We start from the raw sequence: 17,921 nt of genomic DNA, 5'->3' as shown, positions 1-17,921 counted from the left end.
AGTTTATGGGGGCAAGACATGATTGCAAGAGGGACTTTACCTAACAATTGCAATCAGTGTAACCTGGCTTATTGTACCCTCAATGAATCCCCAACAATAAAACAAAAAAAAAAAAGAAAAAAAAATTATTTTCTAAATAATATCATAAACTGGAAGGTATGTTCTTTTATTTTTAATTAATCTCTTCTTCTGACTTGTAATTTTTCTTTTCCATAGGCTTATAATTCAGTCACCTTTCTATCTGGCATAAGTAACTCTTGTAAATATGGTTCTATGCCAATAAGCAAAGAGGTCCTATTGTTACTCAGTGGCAACTCTGCAAAGTTCTCTAGCATTTGAATAAAGCATGGTTACATTACTATAAATATCTTTATTAAAAATCATCTTCAAGTTATAAATATTATTATAGTTTATACTTTCAGGATGCTATTAAATACTTATCATTTTCCTGAATTTAAGAAACTCATTTTTCATGGAAGATTTTTTTAACGCAATCTGAATTTCAGTGAGTAAATCTTTTTTTCTTTTTGGTACCAGTTCAAATATTTTCCCCAGCTTTATTAAGGCCTAATTGAGACATAAAAATTGTATATGTTTAGAGAGTACAGTTTAATGTTTTGATATATGTATACATCGTGAAATGATTAAATCAAGCTAACTAACATATCCTTCACCTCACGTCATTTTTTCCTGTGGTAAGAACATGTAAGATCTAATTTCTTAGCAAGTTTTAAGTATAAAATACATTATTATTAACCATGGTTCACCATGCTGCATATTAGATCTCCAGAAATTATTCATCCTAACCAAAACTTCGTGTCAACATTCCTCCCTCCAACTCCCCCAGACACCACTGGCAACCATTGTTCTACTCTCTGCTTCTACACGTTCAAACTTTGTAGATTTCCCATATAAGTGAGATCCTGCTGTATTTGTGTTTCTGTGCCTGGCTATTTTCACATAGCATGATAAGCCTCCAGATTCCTCTATTTGTCATAAATAAGATTTCTTTCTTCTTAACGCTGAAGTGTACACTATCATGTCCATATACCACATTTTCTTCATTCATTCTTCCATTGATGTATACTTAGGTTGATTCCATATCTTGATTATTGTGAATAGTTGGTAAGAAAATCTTATTTTAAATATTATTTTAAAAGAAGAGCTAAGTACTTAGACTCAAGGGGGAACTTTTCTAAAAATAAATGATAATTTCATATAATACATTTATTATTTATTTATATATAATATATATTATTTATAATTATATACACATTTAATACTCGTCATGTTTGACTTCTGCAATTAGGAGAGATACAATACACAAGATACAATACACAAGATAATAAAGTCATCAGTATACATTGGTATACTGAGTATTACAATTTTAATACAGTTTTTCCCTTTCTTAAAATGTGTATATGTTTTTTGGCACACTCTCCATATATGTTGTGTGTGCATGTGTATGTGTATCCCACTGATAAAACAAAGAAGTACTAATATTATCCTCAAGTGAGGCTTTTATCTTTTTCTGTGTGCATATTCCAGAGTAACGGAGGTGTTCGGAGTATAGCCATTCGACACTTTGGTAGATTACTCAAAGATATGAGTGAGTACACATGGATGTTGAATGATGTGATCCTAGGAGCCTTGGTGCCCCTGATCCTGTTTTTGGAGGATAAAGAGATAAGAGTAGTTAACGTAAGTCATTTAATCTTGTTTGTCTTAATTTTATAGAGAAGCACAATGTTTTATATAACAATGTATGATCAGATCCTCATTACATTTTTCCATCTCACAGGCATGTAAATATACATTAGAAATCTGCGCCACACAATTAAAGTGGTCTACACCGTCTTTGCTCAAAGATAAAAACTACAATTTTGAGCTGGTGGTAATCAACGTCTGTAACAATCTTGTAAGTAGTCCTTCCATTTTTTTTACCATAAGACTTATAGACAAAACTTAAAGGAATCCAAAATGATGAAAAGTATGGTGGGAATAAGGGTGGATCTTGGAGAAAGAATGAGAAGGAAAGTTCTTAAATGAGTGATTACATCTAGGGCTTGAGATAGGAGGAAATTAGAATTGTCCACTTCCTCTTTCTTTTTTCCTTTTTTTTTTTGAGACAGTGTCTCAAGTTTTCACCCTGGGCAGAAAGCCGTGCATCACAACGCACAGCAACCTCAAACTCTCTTGGGTTTAAGCAATTCTCTTGCCTCAGCCTCCCAAGTAGCTGGGACTACAGGCGCTCCGCCCAACGCCCGGCTATTTTTTGATGTTAGTTGTCATTGTTGTTTGGCAGGCTCGGGCTGGATTCAAACCCATCAGCTCTGGTGTATGTGGCCAGCACCCTAGCTGCTGAGCTACGGGTGCCGAACCTACTTCTTTTTTCTCAACATTAATCATTCATCTTGTCTTCTTCCTCCAACCCACGTATATTAAGCTGTGAATGAGTATAAAGGTAGAAAGAGCATTCCAGATCACCAAAAATAACTGAAACTGCTTTGGCACTGCCTGGTGATCTGGTCCTTTGAGCCCCAGTATGAACTATAATAACAGACAAGTGGGGATGGAAGAATGCTAGCCAAAAGATGGTAACACAAAATAGAATTTGAGAATCATGTCATAAGTTGAAGCATGAGAGTATAATTACACACAAAAATCCCCAACTTTTTAATTGGGCCTGGTTTGGTATAAACAACCAAATTCTTTTCTCTTGAAGCCTTTCTGGAGGGAGTAAAGGTGTTTTTTCAACAATTGACAGAAGGTTTTTTTTTATTTTTTATGAAATCATAAACATGTGAGCCAGTCTAACAGGAGTTACATGATATCTCAAAGTGGTTTTGATTTGCATTTCTCTGATGATTAAGGATGATGAGCATTTTTTCATGTATCTGTAGGCCATGCGCCTATCTTCTTCAGAGAAGCTTCTGTTCAAGTCCCTTGCCCACAGTGAAATGGGATTACTTGTTCTTTTCTTATTAATCAGTTATTAATCAGTTTGAGTTCTCTGTTGATTCTGGTTATCAAAGCTTTGTCAGAAGCATAACCTGCAAATATCCTCTCCCATTCTGAGGGCTGTCTGCTTGCTTTACTTACTGTGTTCTTGGCTGTGCAGAAGCTTTTTCATTTGATAAGATCCCAGTAATGTATTTTTGGTGTTGCTTCAATTACCCAAGGGGTCCTCTTCATAAAGTATTCTCCCAGGTCAATTTCTTCAAGCATTTCTCCTGCACTCTCTCCAAGAATTTTTATAGTTTTATGTCTTAAGTTTAAATCTTTTATCCAGTGAGAGTCAATTTTTGTTAATGGTGAAAGGTGTGGGTCCAGTTTCAGTCTTCTACAAGTCACCAATTTTCCCAGCACCACTTGTTAAATAGGGAATCTTTCCCACAATTTATATTTTTGATAGGCTTATCAAAGATCAAATGATGATAAATGTCTGGGTTCATCTCTTAGTTCTCAATATTGTTCCATACATCTACCTCTCTGTTTTTGTGCCAATATCATGCTGTTTTGATCACTATAAATTTATAGTATAGTTTGAAGTCTGGTAGCGTGATTCCTCCCGATTTGTTTTTATTTCTGAGTAATGTCTTGACTATTCGAGGTTTTTTCTGGTTCCATATAAAAAGAAGTACTATTTTTTCGAGATCATTAAAGTATGACAGTGATGCTTTGATAGGGATTGCATTAAATTTGTAAATTGCTTGGGGTAATATGGACATTTTAACAATGTTGATTCTTCCCAGTCATGAGCATGGTATATTTTTCCATTTGTTAACATCTTCAGCTACTTCTTTTCTCAGAGTTTCATAATTCTCTTTATAGAGATCTTTTATGTCCTTTATTAAGTAAATTCCCAAATATTTTATCTTCTTTGGTACAACTATAAAGGGAATAGAGTCCTTGACTGTTTTCTGGCTTGACTATTATTCGTATATATAAAAGCTACTGATTTGTCAGTATTTATTTTGCATTCTGAGACGCTACTGTATTCCTTGATCACTTCTAAGAGTTTTGTGGTTGAGTCCCTGGGGTTTTCCAGGTATAAAATCATATCAGCTGTGAAGAGTGAAAGTTTGATCTCCTCTGACCCTATTTGTGTACCCTTCATCACCTTCTCTTGCCTGATTGTGATGGCTAAGACTTCCATTACAATGCTAAAAAGTAGTGGAGACAATGAGCAACCTTGCCTGGTTCCTGATCTGAGTGGAAATGTTTTCTATTTTACTCCATTCAATATGATATTGGCTGTGGGTTTGCTGTAGATGGCCTCTATCAGTTTTAAAAAAGTCCCTTGTTTACCTATTAAGTGTTCTGATCATGAAAGGATGCTGGACATTGTCAAAAGTTTTTTCTGCATCTATTGAGAGAATCGTATGGTTTTTGTTTTTTAGTTTGTTTATGTGATATATAAACACATGTTTTTTAGTTTGTTTATGTAATATATCTATAAATTTATATTTATAGATTTATGTATATTGAACCAACCTTGAGACCCTGGGATAAAACCCACCTGGTCATGGTTTATAATTCATTTGATGTGTTGCTGGATTCTGTTTGCTAGGATCTTATTGAATATTTTTGCATCTTTGTTCATTAAAGATATTGGTCTATAGTTTTCTTGTTGGGCCTTTTCCTGGTTTGGGGAGCAGGGTGATATTTGCTTTGTAAAATGTGTTGAGTAGTATTTCACAGAAGGTTTTTTCCCCTTTTTTTGTTCTCAGCTTGTTTCTCACAAGAGCTATATTACAGATTTGATTTCTGATAGTTTAGGATTCCTGGGCAGCTCCCGAGGATATCTGAGGAGAGGATCCATTATTTTAATAGGTAAGTATAATTCAATTCTCACACCCTAATTTGCCTTAAAATGAGTAGGCGAGGGTAGCCCCTAGAAGTCTTCTTTTAAAAGTTATACATTTTCTTGGTTTATGATGGACAGCACCTGTCATGGTGATAGCTATGATAAATAGAAGTTAATACATGTGATGAGATTGGAGTTCTATTTTATAATACATAGAGTGAATATACCTATTATGATTAAATTATACAAGTGTGTTAGACAGGATGGATTTCAAAATTTAAGATGGTGATAGGCCACGTTGCACTATTCTCCTTCATTGCTTAAAAATCACTACCCAAAGAATAAGGATAATTAAAATATATATAAATATATCATATTCAACAAAACTTAGACATCTGTAACCAGAAACTACAACAGATGAGAGAGAGCTACCAAATCTAGTAAAGCCTTAAAAAAAAAAGTGGAGAGAGAGACAATGAGGAGTCAAGGAAGACTTTAAGAGAAGACAACTAGGGCGGCGCCTGTGGCTCAGTGAGTAGGGCGCCGGCCCCATATGCCGAGGGTGGCGGGTTCAAACCCAGCCCCGGCCAAACTGCAACAAAAAAAATAGCCGGGTGTTGTGGCGGGCGCCTGTAGTCCCAGCTACTCGGGAGGCTGAGGCAGGAGAATCGCGTAAGCCCAAGAGTACGGCACTCTACGCCATGGCACTCTACTGGAGGACAGTACAGTGAGACTCTGTCTCTACAAAAAAAAAAAAAAGAGAGAAGACAACTAAAGTTTTTAGAGTCTCACCGTGGGGATCGAAATTAATAATCCCTTATTTTGGAACTCCCAACTTTGTAAGAGTTGCCTACTTGGTAATGGGGTCTTCCCTTCACCCTAATTGGCTCATGGGGTGGAAATGAATGAGGAAATTCACAGTCACGTCATAGTTGTAGAGAGGAGTCTGTTAGGGCAGTTGACAAACGGAATTATGATCATCACTAGAGCTCATGATCCGTGTTCATCAGAGTAATCACAGAAAGAGACAGAGAGGAAATCTAGGTCATAAAAACTTTATTTCAAATCACAAATCCCACTGTCCTGAATTATACTTAGGAACGTTCTGCAAATAAACTACAGTATATAATGATTGCACAATTTAAAAATAAGTAATTTTTTAAAAGGAAACAGCATTATCTTTCTGTTACTTTAGAGATACTTTGAGGGGGGGAAAGAGAGGAAAGAAAGAAGAAAAACAAATTTTAGGCAATGTTTTCTACAGAGAAGATAAATATAAAGATAAATATTTCTGAGTTCAAAACTTTTTGAAATAAAGATCTAAGGTATAGATACAAGCACACAGGGAACATATGATGGGATACTGGGAGCACACGAAAAATAAGCTTTTAAAGTAGTGTATAGAGGGGAAAATGTAAGAAAAAGTATATAACTATCACTATTTGTAATTAGCAAAAGAGAAAATATGTATGCTGATAACCCAATAAGGGACAAGGAGTACAAGGGTTGAGAAATGCTAGCAAAATAATATAAAAACAGGCAAGGAAAAGTTTTTAAAAACTAGGGAATAATGATAGATCTAGAAGCTAGATAAAATGAATGCAAATATACATAGATAAAATCCATGAAGAAAAGAAATGAACAATTACAGTGGATAAAAGTCTTCAAAAATGTAATTTAAGAAATGATTAGCCAGGCATGGTGGCATGTGCCTATGGTCCTAGCTATTCAGGAGGCTGAGGCAGGAGGATTGCTTGAGCTCAGGAGTTCAAGGTTTCGGCAAGCTATTTTGATGCCACTGCACTACAGTCTGAGTGACGGAGTGAGACTCTATGTCAAAAAAAAAAAAAAAAGAATAGAAAAGAAAAAAAGAAATGTTAAAAGACTTGATTAAATATACTGATATACTGAGATGATAAATTATTTTTTAAGAAATATTTTCTTAAATGCACATGAAGACATTTTCTAAGAAAGCTATGGAACTTCAAAATTAAAGGTTTATTTTATTTTAGTTTAGTTTATTTTAGTTTAGTTTTTGAAACAAAGTCTCACTATGTCACCCTCAGTAGACGCTGAGGCGTCGTAGCAACCTCAAACTCTTGGGCTTAAGTGATTCTCTTGCCTCAGTCTCCCAAGAAGCTGGGACTACAGGCACCCACCACACCACCTGGTTATTTTTTTGTTGCAGTTGTCATTGTTGTTTAGCAGGCCAGGACCAGGTTCGAAGCCACCAGCCTCAGTGTACGTGGCTGGTGCCCTACCCACTGAGCGACAGGCACTGCCAAAATGAAAGGTTTCTTTAAGAATTTAGGAGAAAGAAAAAGAAAATCACCTATAAATTATAATAATAAGACAGAGAGATTGATATTAGACTTTTACACTTCAGTATTCAGCTTTAAACCATAAGAGAATTGTGCCCACAAAATCCAAAGTAAAGGAATTGTGACTAAAGAATTTTATATTCAGCAAAATTTTATCCAATCATGTAGCTAATAGGAAAACATTTCAAAGACACAAGAACTCAGAATAAACCCATCATAGTGAATACTTCTTGAAATTACTAGAGGAATTCAGCCGACTAAAGAATAAGTGGATCAACTATTGCAAAAATGCAGTATCTACTTAACTGTAGGATTCTCATCTCCCAATCCAGACCCCACAAAAAAAATTTTTCTTTTCTCTATGCCTTGCAATGCTAACCTCTGTAATCAACATTTTCCAAGTTCCCTTGTCAGATTGCTTCCAAGTAAGTACAGCATTTAATGTCTCTTAATGCACTTAATGAGCAAGAGTATGCTTAATATCCAGTAATGACAGTGCTACTCACAAACAATTGTCCCAGCCAGAATCCCTACTGAGCACCTATTAAAAATATTGATCAATAGGTTCAATACAATTATAATAAAAATACCAACAGATATTTTCAAAGATCCTAATGAGTTGATTCTAAATGTTTCTGCCCTACCATGAAACTAATTTAGGGTTTTCACATGAAAGCTATAACCCAGTTACAACCTAAGAATAGGGGAAAGGGGGAAAGGGAGGGGAGGGAGGGGGGAGGTGGGCAGAGGGAAGGGGATTGGTGGGATTACACCAGCGGTGCATCTTATAAGGGTATATGTGAAACTTGGTAAACGGTCTGTGAAGCTAGTGAATGATGCCTCATGATCATATCAATGTACACAGCTATGATTTAATAAAAAAATAAATAAATAAAATAAATGTTTCTGTGATAGGAAAAGGCGAAGATACATCAGCAGAAAAAAATTGCAAGCTACTAGTCCCACCAGATATAAAGACTTACCATAAAGCTATTCAATTTTAGAGTCTATTACTCACTCAAGGAAAGACAAATAGATTTGGGGAACAGACTAGAAAGCTTAGTAACAGAAACAGATCCACATATATACCTAAAATAAGTCAGAAGTGGCAGTGTGTATCAGACCAGAAAGTGATGGATGGTCTGATAAAATTACAAAGACAATTGGAAACACATACTCATACACACAGAGAAGGATTCATACCTGACACCCTACACAAAATTGATTCTAGACAAATCAAACAATGTAAGCATAAAGCACAAATATTTGCAAGAAGGAGAAGAAGAGGAAAAGGAAGAGGAAGAAGGAGGGGGAGGGGAGGGGGGAGGAGGAGAAGGAAAAGGAGGAAAGAAGAAAGGAAAAACAAAGCCTCCTAAGGGAGGGAGGCAGACAGGGAGGGTGATGAGAAAGAGAAATGGAAAGAAGGAGGAAGGAAAGACGGAAGGATGGGCATAGAGAGGGGAGGACAAGTGATCTAAAAATAAACTATAAAATGTATGTAGTGTTTCTACGAAGAAAATTTGCAAGCACTACTGAAGGACACAAGGAAGATTTGAACAAATAGAAAGGTATGGAAAGAAAGAATCAAAATTAAAATGTGTCAGTTCTTTCTGAACCAAATCTATTAATCTATTAATAGGGTTTTTTCCTAAACTAATGTAGAAAAGTTAATATGCAAGAATAATTCTAACCAAAAGTATGATGATGGAGGATTAGCCCAGCAGACATTAATATAGCTACAGTAATTAAAATCACAAGGAATGAACAGACAGATAAATGGAACAAAACTCTATCTAGAAATAACCCCTTTAACATGCAGTATTTTGGAAAGTGAATCATTGGCTTTCATTAACACTGATGAAAATATGTAATACTCCTTAAATGGCACTGGGACACCTGGCAGACCATCTGGAATTTTTTTAATTATCTTATTCCTATTTCATTCCTTACTCTAAATAAATCCCAGATGGTCAAAGGTTCAAATACTATAAATGAAACCACAATAATAAATAAAATTAGATAAACTAACATGGAAAATTTTGCTTTCCAAATTTCATGGGATGGGGGAGGTCTTTCCAAGTAAAAGTTGAAAGCAGCCATGAAGAAAAGATTGTAATATTTTTGCAAAGCAAATCCACTATAGTAAAGTTAAAGCCAAAATGGGATGAAATATTTACACTTAACACAGAAAAATGGTGAATTCTAACTTTCTAGAGACTCTTTACAAATCCATAAGAAAAGACAATTAACCCAATAGAAAAAAAGATGAAGAATGTGAAAAAAATTATTTGGCTCTGAAACGTAAATTTTTCACAAATTCATATAAAAAGTGATGCAGATTAAAATGATGAAATATTTCTCTTCACCAAATTGCCAGAGATCAAAATTTTTGTACTATACAATTTTATCAAGGTTACAGGAAATGTAACTTACTGGAGAGACCACAAAGGGTTAGTAGCTATAAGAAGGTATTTGGTAATATCAAACAAAATGTGAAATGCATATTCTTTTGACTCAGTAATCTCCTATCAAGAAAATTTATCCTCACTTACACTCACACATATGAGAAACGGTATATGTATGTACAAATCCATTGTCTTCCTGCACATTGCCATATATCTTTGACATGTGGCTTTTGATTACTTTCAACATTTGATTGCTTTCAACATTCCAACACTTTTACACCAAGGAAGAAACAAAAAAGTAAAGAACAAAAGATGTGTTTTCCAGCCCAGTTTTACAAAGCTTTGAAAGTCCCAATTGGTGACTTATCTTCTAATTTCAATGACCAAAATTGTCATAGAACCACCATTAGCTCAAGAGATGGTTGGGAATATGATTATTTCAGTGGGCAACAAGGGGACAGTGATGTTGAATTGAGAGCTAGAGGTATGTTACAATTATTAACATTTAAAACTTGAGGGTTTCTACATAAATATCTGGGATTCCAAATATTCATGAGAAAAGGAAGATTGAGTCACACTGAACCTGCATTTCTAAATGGTAATGGCTTGTGTATGAAGCCCGTCACTCCTGTTCACCACACTGCTCACCACCACCATTTACATTCTTCCACACAACTGAGATCCTTGGTTACCCACCTAGTCCTTGGCATTTTGGTTAATCTGTTTTCTAAAGCATCAGACTCTGTTTAAAAGTTCTCTTGTGACATTCAAAAACAATTTTCAGGTGTTTTTGCCTAATTTCTCCACTTATATTTGGAGGTTTTTTAATTTTATTTTATTTTATTTCATTTTATTTTATTTTTGGTGGTAACATTGTATTCATAAAATAAGTTTCTGTAGCTAGAAGAAAGATCCAAATATAATTATGTTTTAAACAAGATAGTAATTTATTTCTCTCTTATGCAACAGTCCAAAAATAAGTAGAGCCAGCTCTTTTCTCTGCTCTAGTATTCTCATCACACAATGTTCCATGTCGGGTCAAAACATTCCAGCTTGTTACATTCCAGCTTATTAGACAGAAAAAAATATCAAGTGGTCACACCCATTCCTTTATAGAGTAAATATTTATCATTAGCCCAGCCCATAGACACAGACATATGGTCCTACTTAGCTGCAAAGATGTCTTAAAAATCTAGTCATTGGCCAGATGGCCAACTCAATCTCAGTAGTTTTAGGAAGAAGACTAAAGAAAAAGAAAGCATTTGACATTACAGAAAATTAGTACTTGCTAGCATGAAAATTTTGCATTCATTTATTTGTACCCTGATATAATTCTAAAGGAATTACAAAATTAAACATTATAGAAAGGCACTCCAATTAAGGACAGCTTCACAATATAAATTTTTGTTACAAGTATTAATCTTAAAATTTTAAACTCATGCTTCACAGGCCAATAAAAGTATCTTGAGCTCTGATAACTGTAGAGTGGATTACAAAAAAGATTATTGTAAATTTCCTTGTCACTATTTTAACTAAAGCAGAGTAAAAACATAAAATATTGGTTAAGAGTCAGCTAAGCGGCTGTTACTTAAGACAGAAAAAGATGAACGTAGAGGATATTATGCTAATCAAAATATGCCAAAGAAAGAAAAATACTGCATAATTTCACTGATATGTGGGAATCTAAAAAACAAGGTTGAATTTATAGGAACAGAAAGTAGAATGGTGGTTACTAGGGGCAGGGGAGGGAGAAACAGAGAGATGTAGATAAAAGGTACGAAGTTGCAGTTATGTAAGTGGAATAAATCTAGAGATCTAAAGCACAGCACGAGAACCATAGTCAGTCATGTTGTATTGTATACTAGAAATTTGCCAAAAGAGTAGACTTTAAGCATTCTTACCTAAAAGAACACATAAAACACAAAAGATAACTGGGGAAGGGGAATATTTATGTTGACATAGATATGGTCATTTGTCTGCAGTATTCATTTCCATTGAGTATATGTACATGAAAACATTATGTTGTATGCCTTAAATATATGCAGCACAAAAATAAATTTTATATTCTGATTATGTAGTAAAAAAATAGATAAACTTGCATTCAAATCTTAGAATGAGCACTTACTGGCCATGAGACTTTTACCAAGTTCCTTAATGTCTATGAATTTTGGTTTTGTCAAGCGTAAAATGAGCATAATATGAACATCTTCAAGTGCACATTAATCACAGGCAAATGTCTAGCACACAGGAAGTGCTCAATGCTGGTAGTAGATTTTTACCTAGTTGATACCCCGCTTCCCCCAAAATAAGACATCCTCTGAAAATAAGACCTACTTACAGGAAAGATAAGACATCCCCCGAAAATAAGACCTAGCGCATCTTTGGGAGCACACCTTAAAATAAGACACTGTCTTATTTTCGAGGAAACAGGGTATTTCAAATTGCTCTAAATTTCTGCTTCTATTAATGGTTGGCTAATTTGTTTTAGGCCTCTGAAGACATTAGAGAGCTTTTATAAAAGCATTAATCACAACATCATAGAGAAACCAAAAGAATTTGGCCTGATATTTGGAGATTATTTTTCTTTTAAGGTTTTACCAATTCTAAATACAAAAATAGTAGCTAAGAGGTTGAGAAACCATGGAGGAATTTTAGCTATCTCCTAAGCTAGGGGAACAAAATTTGGAGTGCACTAACAATAAGGAGAAACTTGAGTTCACACTGCCGGATTTAGATCTCTTGTGTTCCTACCTTAGGAAGAAGAGTAAATTGGGAAATAGACCAGCCCTCTCAATGACTGAAGCCTGCAGTGTTTAATTCCCTGGTGGGAATAAGGAGACATATCTCCAGTCTAACCGCCTGACAGAAGCAAAAATAAATCCCTTTGAGAGAAGACAAACTGCCCAGATTATCTACACAAAATTTTATACACAATAGCTAACATTTCATCAATGTCATTAATGTTATTTTTATTTATTAACCAGACATATAGAAAGATTTTTTAACTGCAAGAAAAAAACTCCACAGCAATGGAATCCAGGATATGTAGTTATTGAAGTTATTAGACATGAACTTTAAAATAAATATAATTAAGATGTTCAGAATATTAAATTAAATAATGTGATGATTGGAGAGTGCAATGGATAAAATTAGCAGCAGATTAGAAAGAGCTTAAAAGAGAATTAGACATGACAGAATACAACATTTGACCTCAAGACAAAATGAAATAAAAATGGAAAATACAGGCTGGGCATGATGGTTCACGCCTGTAATCCTAGCACTCTGGGAGGCCAAGGAGGGTGGATTGCCCTGAGCTCAGAAGTTTGAGACCAGCCTGAGCCTGACTGAGACCCCATCTCTACAAAAAAAAGCCAGGTGTTGTGGCAGGCGCCTGTACTCCCAGCTAGTTGGGAGGCTGAGGCAAGAGAATCACTTAAGCCCAAGAGTTGGAGGTTGCTGTGAGCTATGATGCCATAGCACTCTACGGAGGGCCACAAAGTGAGACTCCATCTCAATTTAAAAAAGAAAGAAAGAAAGAAAGGAAGGAAGGAAGAAAGGAAGGAAGGGAAAAAATTTAAAAAAATGAAAAATACAAAAAGAGCATAAGCTAATTCAACACATGATTAAAGAGTCTAATATATGCATTTCAAAAAAAAGAGGAAAGAACGAACAGAACTATTTGAAGAGATAATAATCAAGAGTTTTCCATAAATAAAATAAGGCAATAGCAAGAAATAAAATATCTAAGTTTAAATAAAACAAAATTAAACTTCCAAAATTTGCAGTAAGTAATTGCATATTGAAAATATTGGAAATCATAATCTGAAAATATGGGAAAGAATTAAGAAAAACTAATTAATGAGTGAATTTCGCAAGTTTTCTAGATATAACATCAATATACAAAGATCAATTAGATTTCTAAACACAGCAATAAACAGAGAAACTGTTAAATATAAAATATTATAGCACAAAATATCATCAAGTACCCCATAACAAAACTAAGGAAAGGTGTATAAAACTTATACATGGAAAACTAGAAAACATTGAGAAAATTTTACAAAGACTTAAATACAGGGATATGTCATGTTTACAGATTGAAAGGTTAAATATTTTAACAATGTCAGTTCTCCCCATATTAATCTATGAAAAATCAATGCAATCTCGAACAAAATCTCTAGGAATTTTGGGTGCACGTGTATTAAATTTGACAAGCCGACTGTAAACTTTATGTGCAACTTTAAAGCACTGAGAATAGGTAAGATAATTTAAAGAAGAACCACAATTAAAAGGTTTATACCACAGGATATCAAGATACATTATACAATAAGGCAGTACAATGATGAGCCAATGATAGGCAGACTGAGTGGAGACAAGACGTTGATCCGCACACAATTTGTAATATAGGTGACCCTGTCAAGCAGTAAGAAAGGGTCAAGTTTTCCCTTAATGGTGCAAGGTCAGTTATACAGGAACATAAAAATATCTTGACTCCTATTTCATGCCATATAATTCCAAAAGGACTGTAGATCCAACTACAAAAGGTTAAACAATAAAGTTTCTAGAGGTAAATACAGGAGAATGGCTTTATGAATTGAGACAGGCAAAGATTTCATAACAGAATTCCCAAATTCACTAACTATAAATGGAAAGATAAAGCATTGGACTACATTAAAATGAGGAACTTCTGTTTAAAACCCAAAGGGAAAAGTTTAACCATGAAAGAGAGAACGTACGAGGTTGGACATTTAATTTCGCAAACCCATCCTAGGAAAAGTGCTACTTTCTGCATTGCTGAATATCAATGTGGTCATTTTTGGAGTACTCCCCTTGGGAAGCTATGTACCAATGCCAGAGCCTAGTCCACCTCTCAAAGCACTTTTTGCAGGATGATTTTATGAACTTGTCATACCTTGTGCAACAACTGCTCTAAAGGTCATTCCAGAAAAAGAGTTCCAAAATTGCTGTGAAGGGTGGACTAGGCACTGGTATCAACTCACCTTTGATCCCAAGGGTCAAAGGTGACCCTAATGATATTCAGCAATGAGGTATGTAGCACTTTTTCTAAGACGTGTTCACAAACTTAACTGCCTGACCCTATATTTGTAAGGCATGTAACATTAAAAAAAATGAGACTCCACAATTTAAAAATGCCCACGAATAAATAAGAAAAGGATAACTCAGCGTAAAACAGACAATATGTACTTGAATAAACATTTTACAAATGAAGATATCCATATGACCGGTAAATATACAAAACTCTTATTATTCAACACAAAAACTTCAAATTAAAACCACAATGTTATACTACTACCCAACCCATGAAAATGACTCAAAGGAAAAAGATTAACAACATAAAGTACTGGAGAAGACAGAGTGTGGAAGTGTTCATACACCATAGATGGGAGTGAAAACTGGTACAAATGCTTTGGAAAATTGTCTATTAATAACCACTAAAGTTGAACTTAGTGAATACTAAGTGTATTCATTATCAAGTAAATCCACTCCTAGTTATATAGCAAACAGCAATTATGCCATTCTTGTACCAAAATTCATGTACAAGAATGCCCATAATGCAGCCATAATAGCTACAAACTAAAAACAACACAAATGTCCATCATCAGCAGAATGAATTTAAGAAGATGTTGCATGCTAAGATGAACTATCACGTAACAGGGCTCAGCAAACTCTGTTAAAGACTCTATGTAAATATTTTAGATTTTGAGTGCATGTGGTCTCTGTTGCAACTACTTTGCTATGGGAGAGTGAAAACAATCATAAAGAACACATCAACAAATGAGCTGTGTGCATGGCCGTGTTTCAGAACTATCTAATGGCCTCTGCCATCTAGCCAGGGGAATAAAATGACCTAGTGCTATGTGCAAAAATGTGGATGAATCCTACAAGGTAATGTGAAACAAAAGAAGGCAGACACAAAAAGGAACTGAAATGTGGCGGAGATTGGGAGGGGTTTGAGAAAGGATTCTGGAGTGCTACTAATATTCTACTTAATAATCTGGTGGTGGTAGGTGTGGTGTGTTTTGTGGTCATTTGCTGAGCTGTCCAATATGACATGTGTACATTTATACGTATATGTATTATAACGTACAACTTTATCAATAATTATTTGAAAGTGCTAGAAGATGACTCAAGGATCATCTAAAGTTCCTTCGTATTAGTAAAAGTGAAGAAGGTAGCCAGACAACATCAGAGAATGTACTTTCATAATGAATTTTAGGGTAACCTTGATTTTATTTTATGTGTAGGATACTTAGCAAAATTGGGTGGCCATTTCCTCATCAAAGGTGAAATTGAAGTCATGATTGAGGGTAAGTATTGAGATTATAATGAAATCTTTATGCATAGGTATGAATAACTTTATCGTGTGTGATTCTAGTCACATATGAGTTTTATAAGGGTCCAAGATGGGGGGAGTTAATAGTGGTTGGGTGAGCGTTTATGGGGGAATCAACAAAAGGACTAGGTTAAAGGGCACCTTTTTCTCAATTGGATTACTCTCACTCTCTCTCTCTCTCTGTCTCACTCTCTTCATTTGTCCCTCTCACTGAGACTAACTATCATCACAGAGCCCTCCGAAAATGCAGACAGTTGAGGATTCATTCATGCCTTCATTCAACAAATATGTTTTCAGAATCTCTAACGCAGTAGCACTGTTGTAGCTACTGGAGATAGAGAAGCAAATAAAGCCAAGTCTCATCCCTCATTGAATTTACATTTTAGCAGCTAGCAATTCACATCACATTTGCAGAGGGGGGACTTAAAGGTAATATTACTCTATCAAAATGTTTGGGTCTTAGGGATCAATCTCTGAGCATCTCTCTGTTCCCTCTTCAGGCTGGGAATTAAAAACAGGTGAGTTCTAGGGTAAGGTGGCTGCCTTCTTTTCTTCCTTTTTCTTAATGGACTATTTTTTAGAGCAGTTTTAAGTTTACAGCAAAGTTGAGCTGGTGGTGCAGAGATTTCCCAAGTATCTTCTGATCCCACCCATGCACAAGCCCCCCTTATTACTAACATTCCCCACCAGAGTGCACCCTTTGTTACAACTGATGGACCTCCATTGACCATCACTATCTTCCTTTTCATTCATTCACTCATTTATGCAGCACATATTTGACTGCCTGCGACACGCCAAGCACTAGAATTTTTTCTCCATCTTTCTTACATTGTCTTCTTTCTCTCCTCCTCCTCCTACTTCTTTTCCTCTCTTTCTTTTCTAAATATACCCTTTTGCTATTCCTTTTATTAATAAATAAAATAAAATAGTAATTTCCTCTGATCAAATCCATCTGGATATAATGATATTAGCATTTTGGTAATGCTATGTGTAATATAGCTATATAATGCTTATGTATTATCCCAGATTCTTTTAAGGATATAAGCTATTGCATATTTGTCTTTTAAAATATCATAACCATTTTATAACTTTTTTCACTTATTCTTTTATTACAAACATCTTTCTATGCCAAGAAATACGGATTTACATCATGTTTATATGTGTATACTATTTCATTTTATGATATTCATAACTTTATGTAGCTCCCTATTAAAGAATATTTAGACCAATTTCAACATTTTTAGTATTATGACCAACATAATGTATACATATATATGCTCATGAACCTCTCCATGAGTATATATTTACGCTAACTAGCAGAATGTTTGGCCCATAAAAGGTACTCAGTAAATGATTAGTGAATATTTTCATTTTTCTTTTACTGGAATATGATAGGGTTAGAGGATGAACTTGCTATATGCTATTAGTCAAGGCAACAGAGAGGGGAGAGGAGACTCAGTAAAAGGAAGTGGACTCTTTAGGGTTAGAGCTTTTTAGATTCTAAAAGAAAAGTGCTTTGAACTAAGGTCTCTCTTGCTATTATAGCTGTTGAACGAGTGCTTCGGGATGAAGACCCTGTAATCAGAGGCTTGGCAGAAATAACCCACGACCTTTTTAAGGAAATAGCCCGTTCGATGATCTCCCCAAGTCTTACAAAAAACTTCACAAGACTCTTTAAGTTCTGCTATGTCAAAAAATTGAAGCCTCTTTATAATTATAACTTGCCCTCCAAAACCCAGACAGACAATCCTACAGAGAGTAAAGATAATCAAGAATGATAAGGAAGAAAATGATGATGACTTTTTAGCAAAGAATGAGAAATTCAATAATGCCTTGGAGCAGACTGGAGAAAAGGAATGATTTGTCTTTCGCTCTTGATAAATTGAGTCTATTTGTAGAGGCTCTCCTGAAGGATGTTTGAAGCTTTCATTGTCCCTTATTAATTCCCTATTTAAATTTAAATATAAAAATCTGAGAAACCGGCTCAGCGCCTGTAGCTCAAGGGGATAAGGCGCCAGTCACATCCACCAGAG

The 17,921-nt window shown here is 35.0% G+C and overlaps 1 protein-coding gene across 1 annotated transcript in view; it reads left to right on the top strand.

Moving 5' to 3' along the window:
* The window catches only part of MROH9 (maestro heat like repeat family member 9), an 89,526-nt gene extending 71,860 nt beyond the window's left edge, over positions 1-17,666 (top strand). The window contains exons 16-20 of the mRNA XM_053606084.1: positions 1,549-1,701; positions 1,802-1,918; positions 4,734-4,836; positions 15,800-15,862; positions 17,434-17,666. Coding sequence (XP_053462059.1) covers positions 1,549-1,701; positions 1,802-1,918; positions 4,734-4,836; positions 15,800-15,862; positions 17,434-17,666 — 669 coding nt within the window. The remainder of the gene's footprint in view (positions 1-1,548; positions 1,702-1,801; positions 1,919-4,733; positions 4,837-15,799; positions 15,863-17,433) is intronic.
* Positions 17,667-17,921: the final 255 nt, after the last annotated feature.

Source organism: Nycticebus coucang, chromosome 10 (genome assembly GCF_027406575.1).
Source record: "Nycticebus coucang isolate mNycCou1 chromosome 10, mNycCou1.pri, whole genome shotgun sequence".
Classification (NCBI taxonomy): domain Eukaryota; kingdom Metazoa; phylum Chordata; class Mammalia; order Primates; family Lorisidae; genus Nycticebus; species Nycticebus coucang.
Note: the sequence above shows the minus strand (reverse complement) of the source record. Positions and strands in the feature narration are given on the sequence as shown.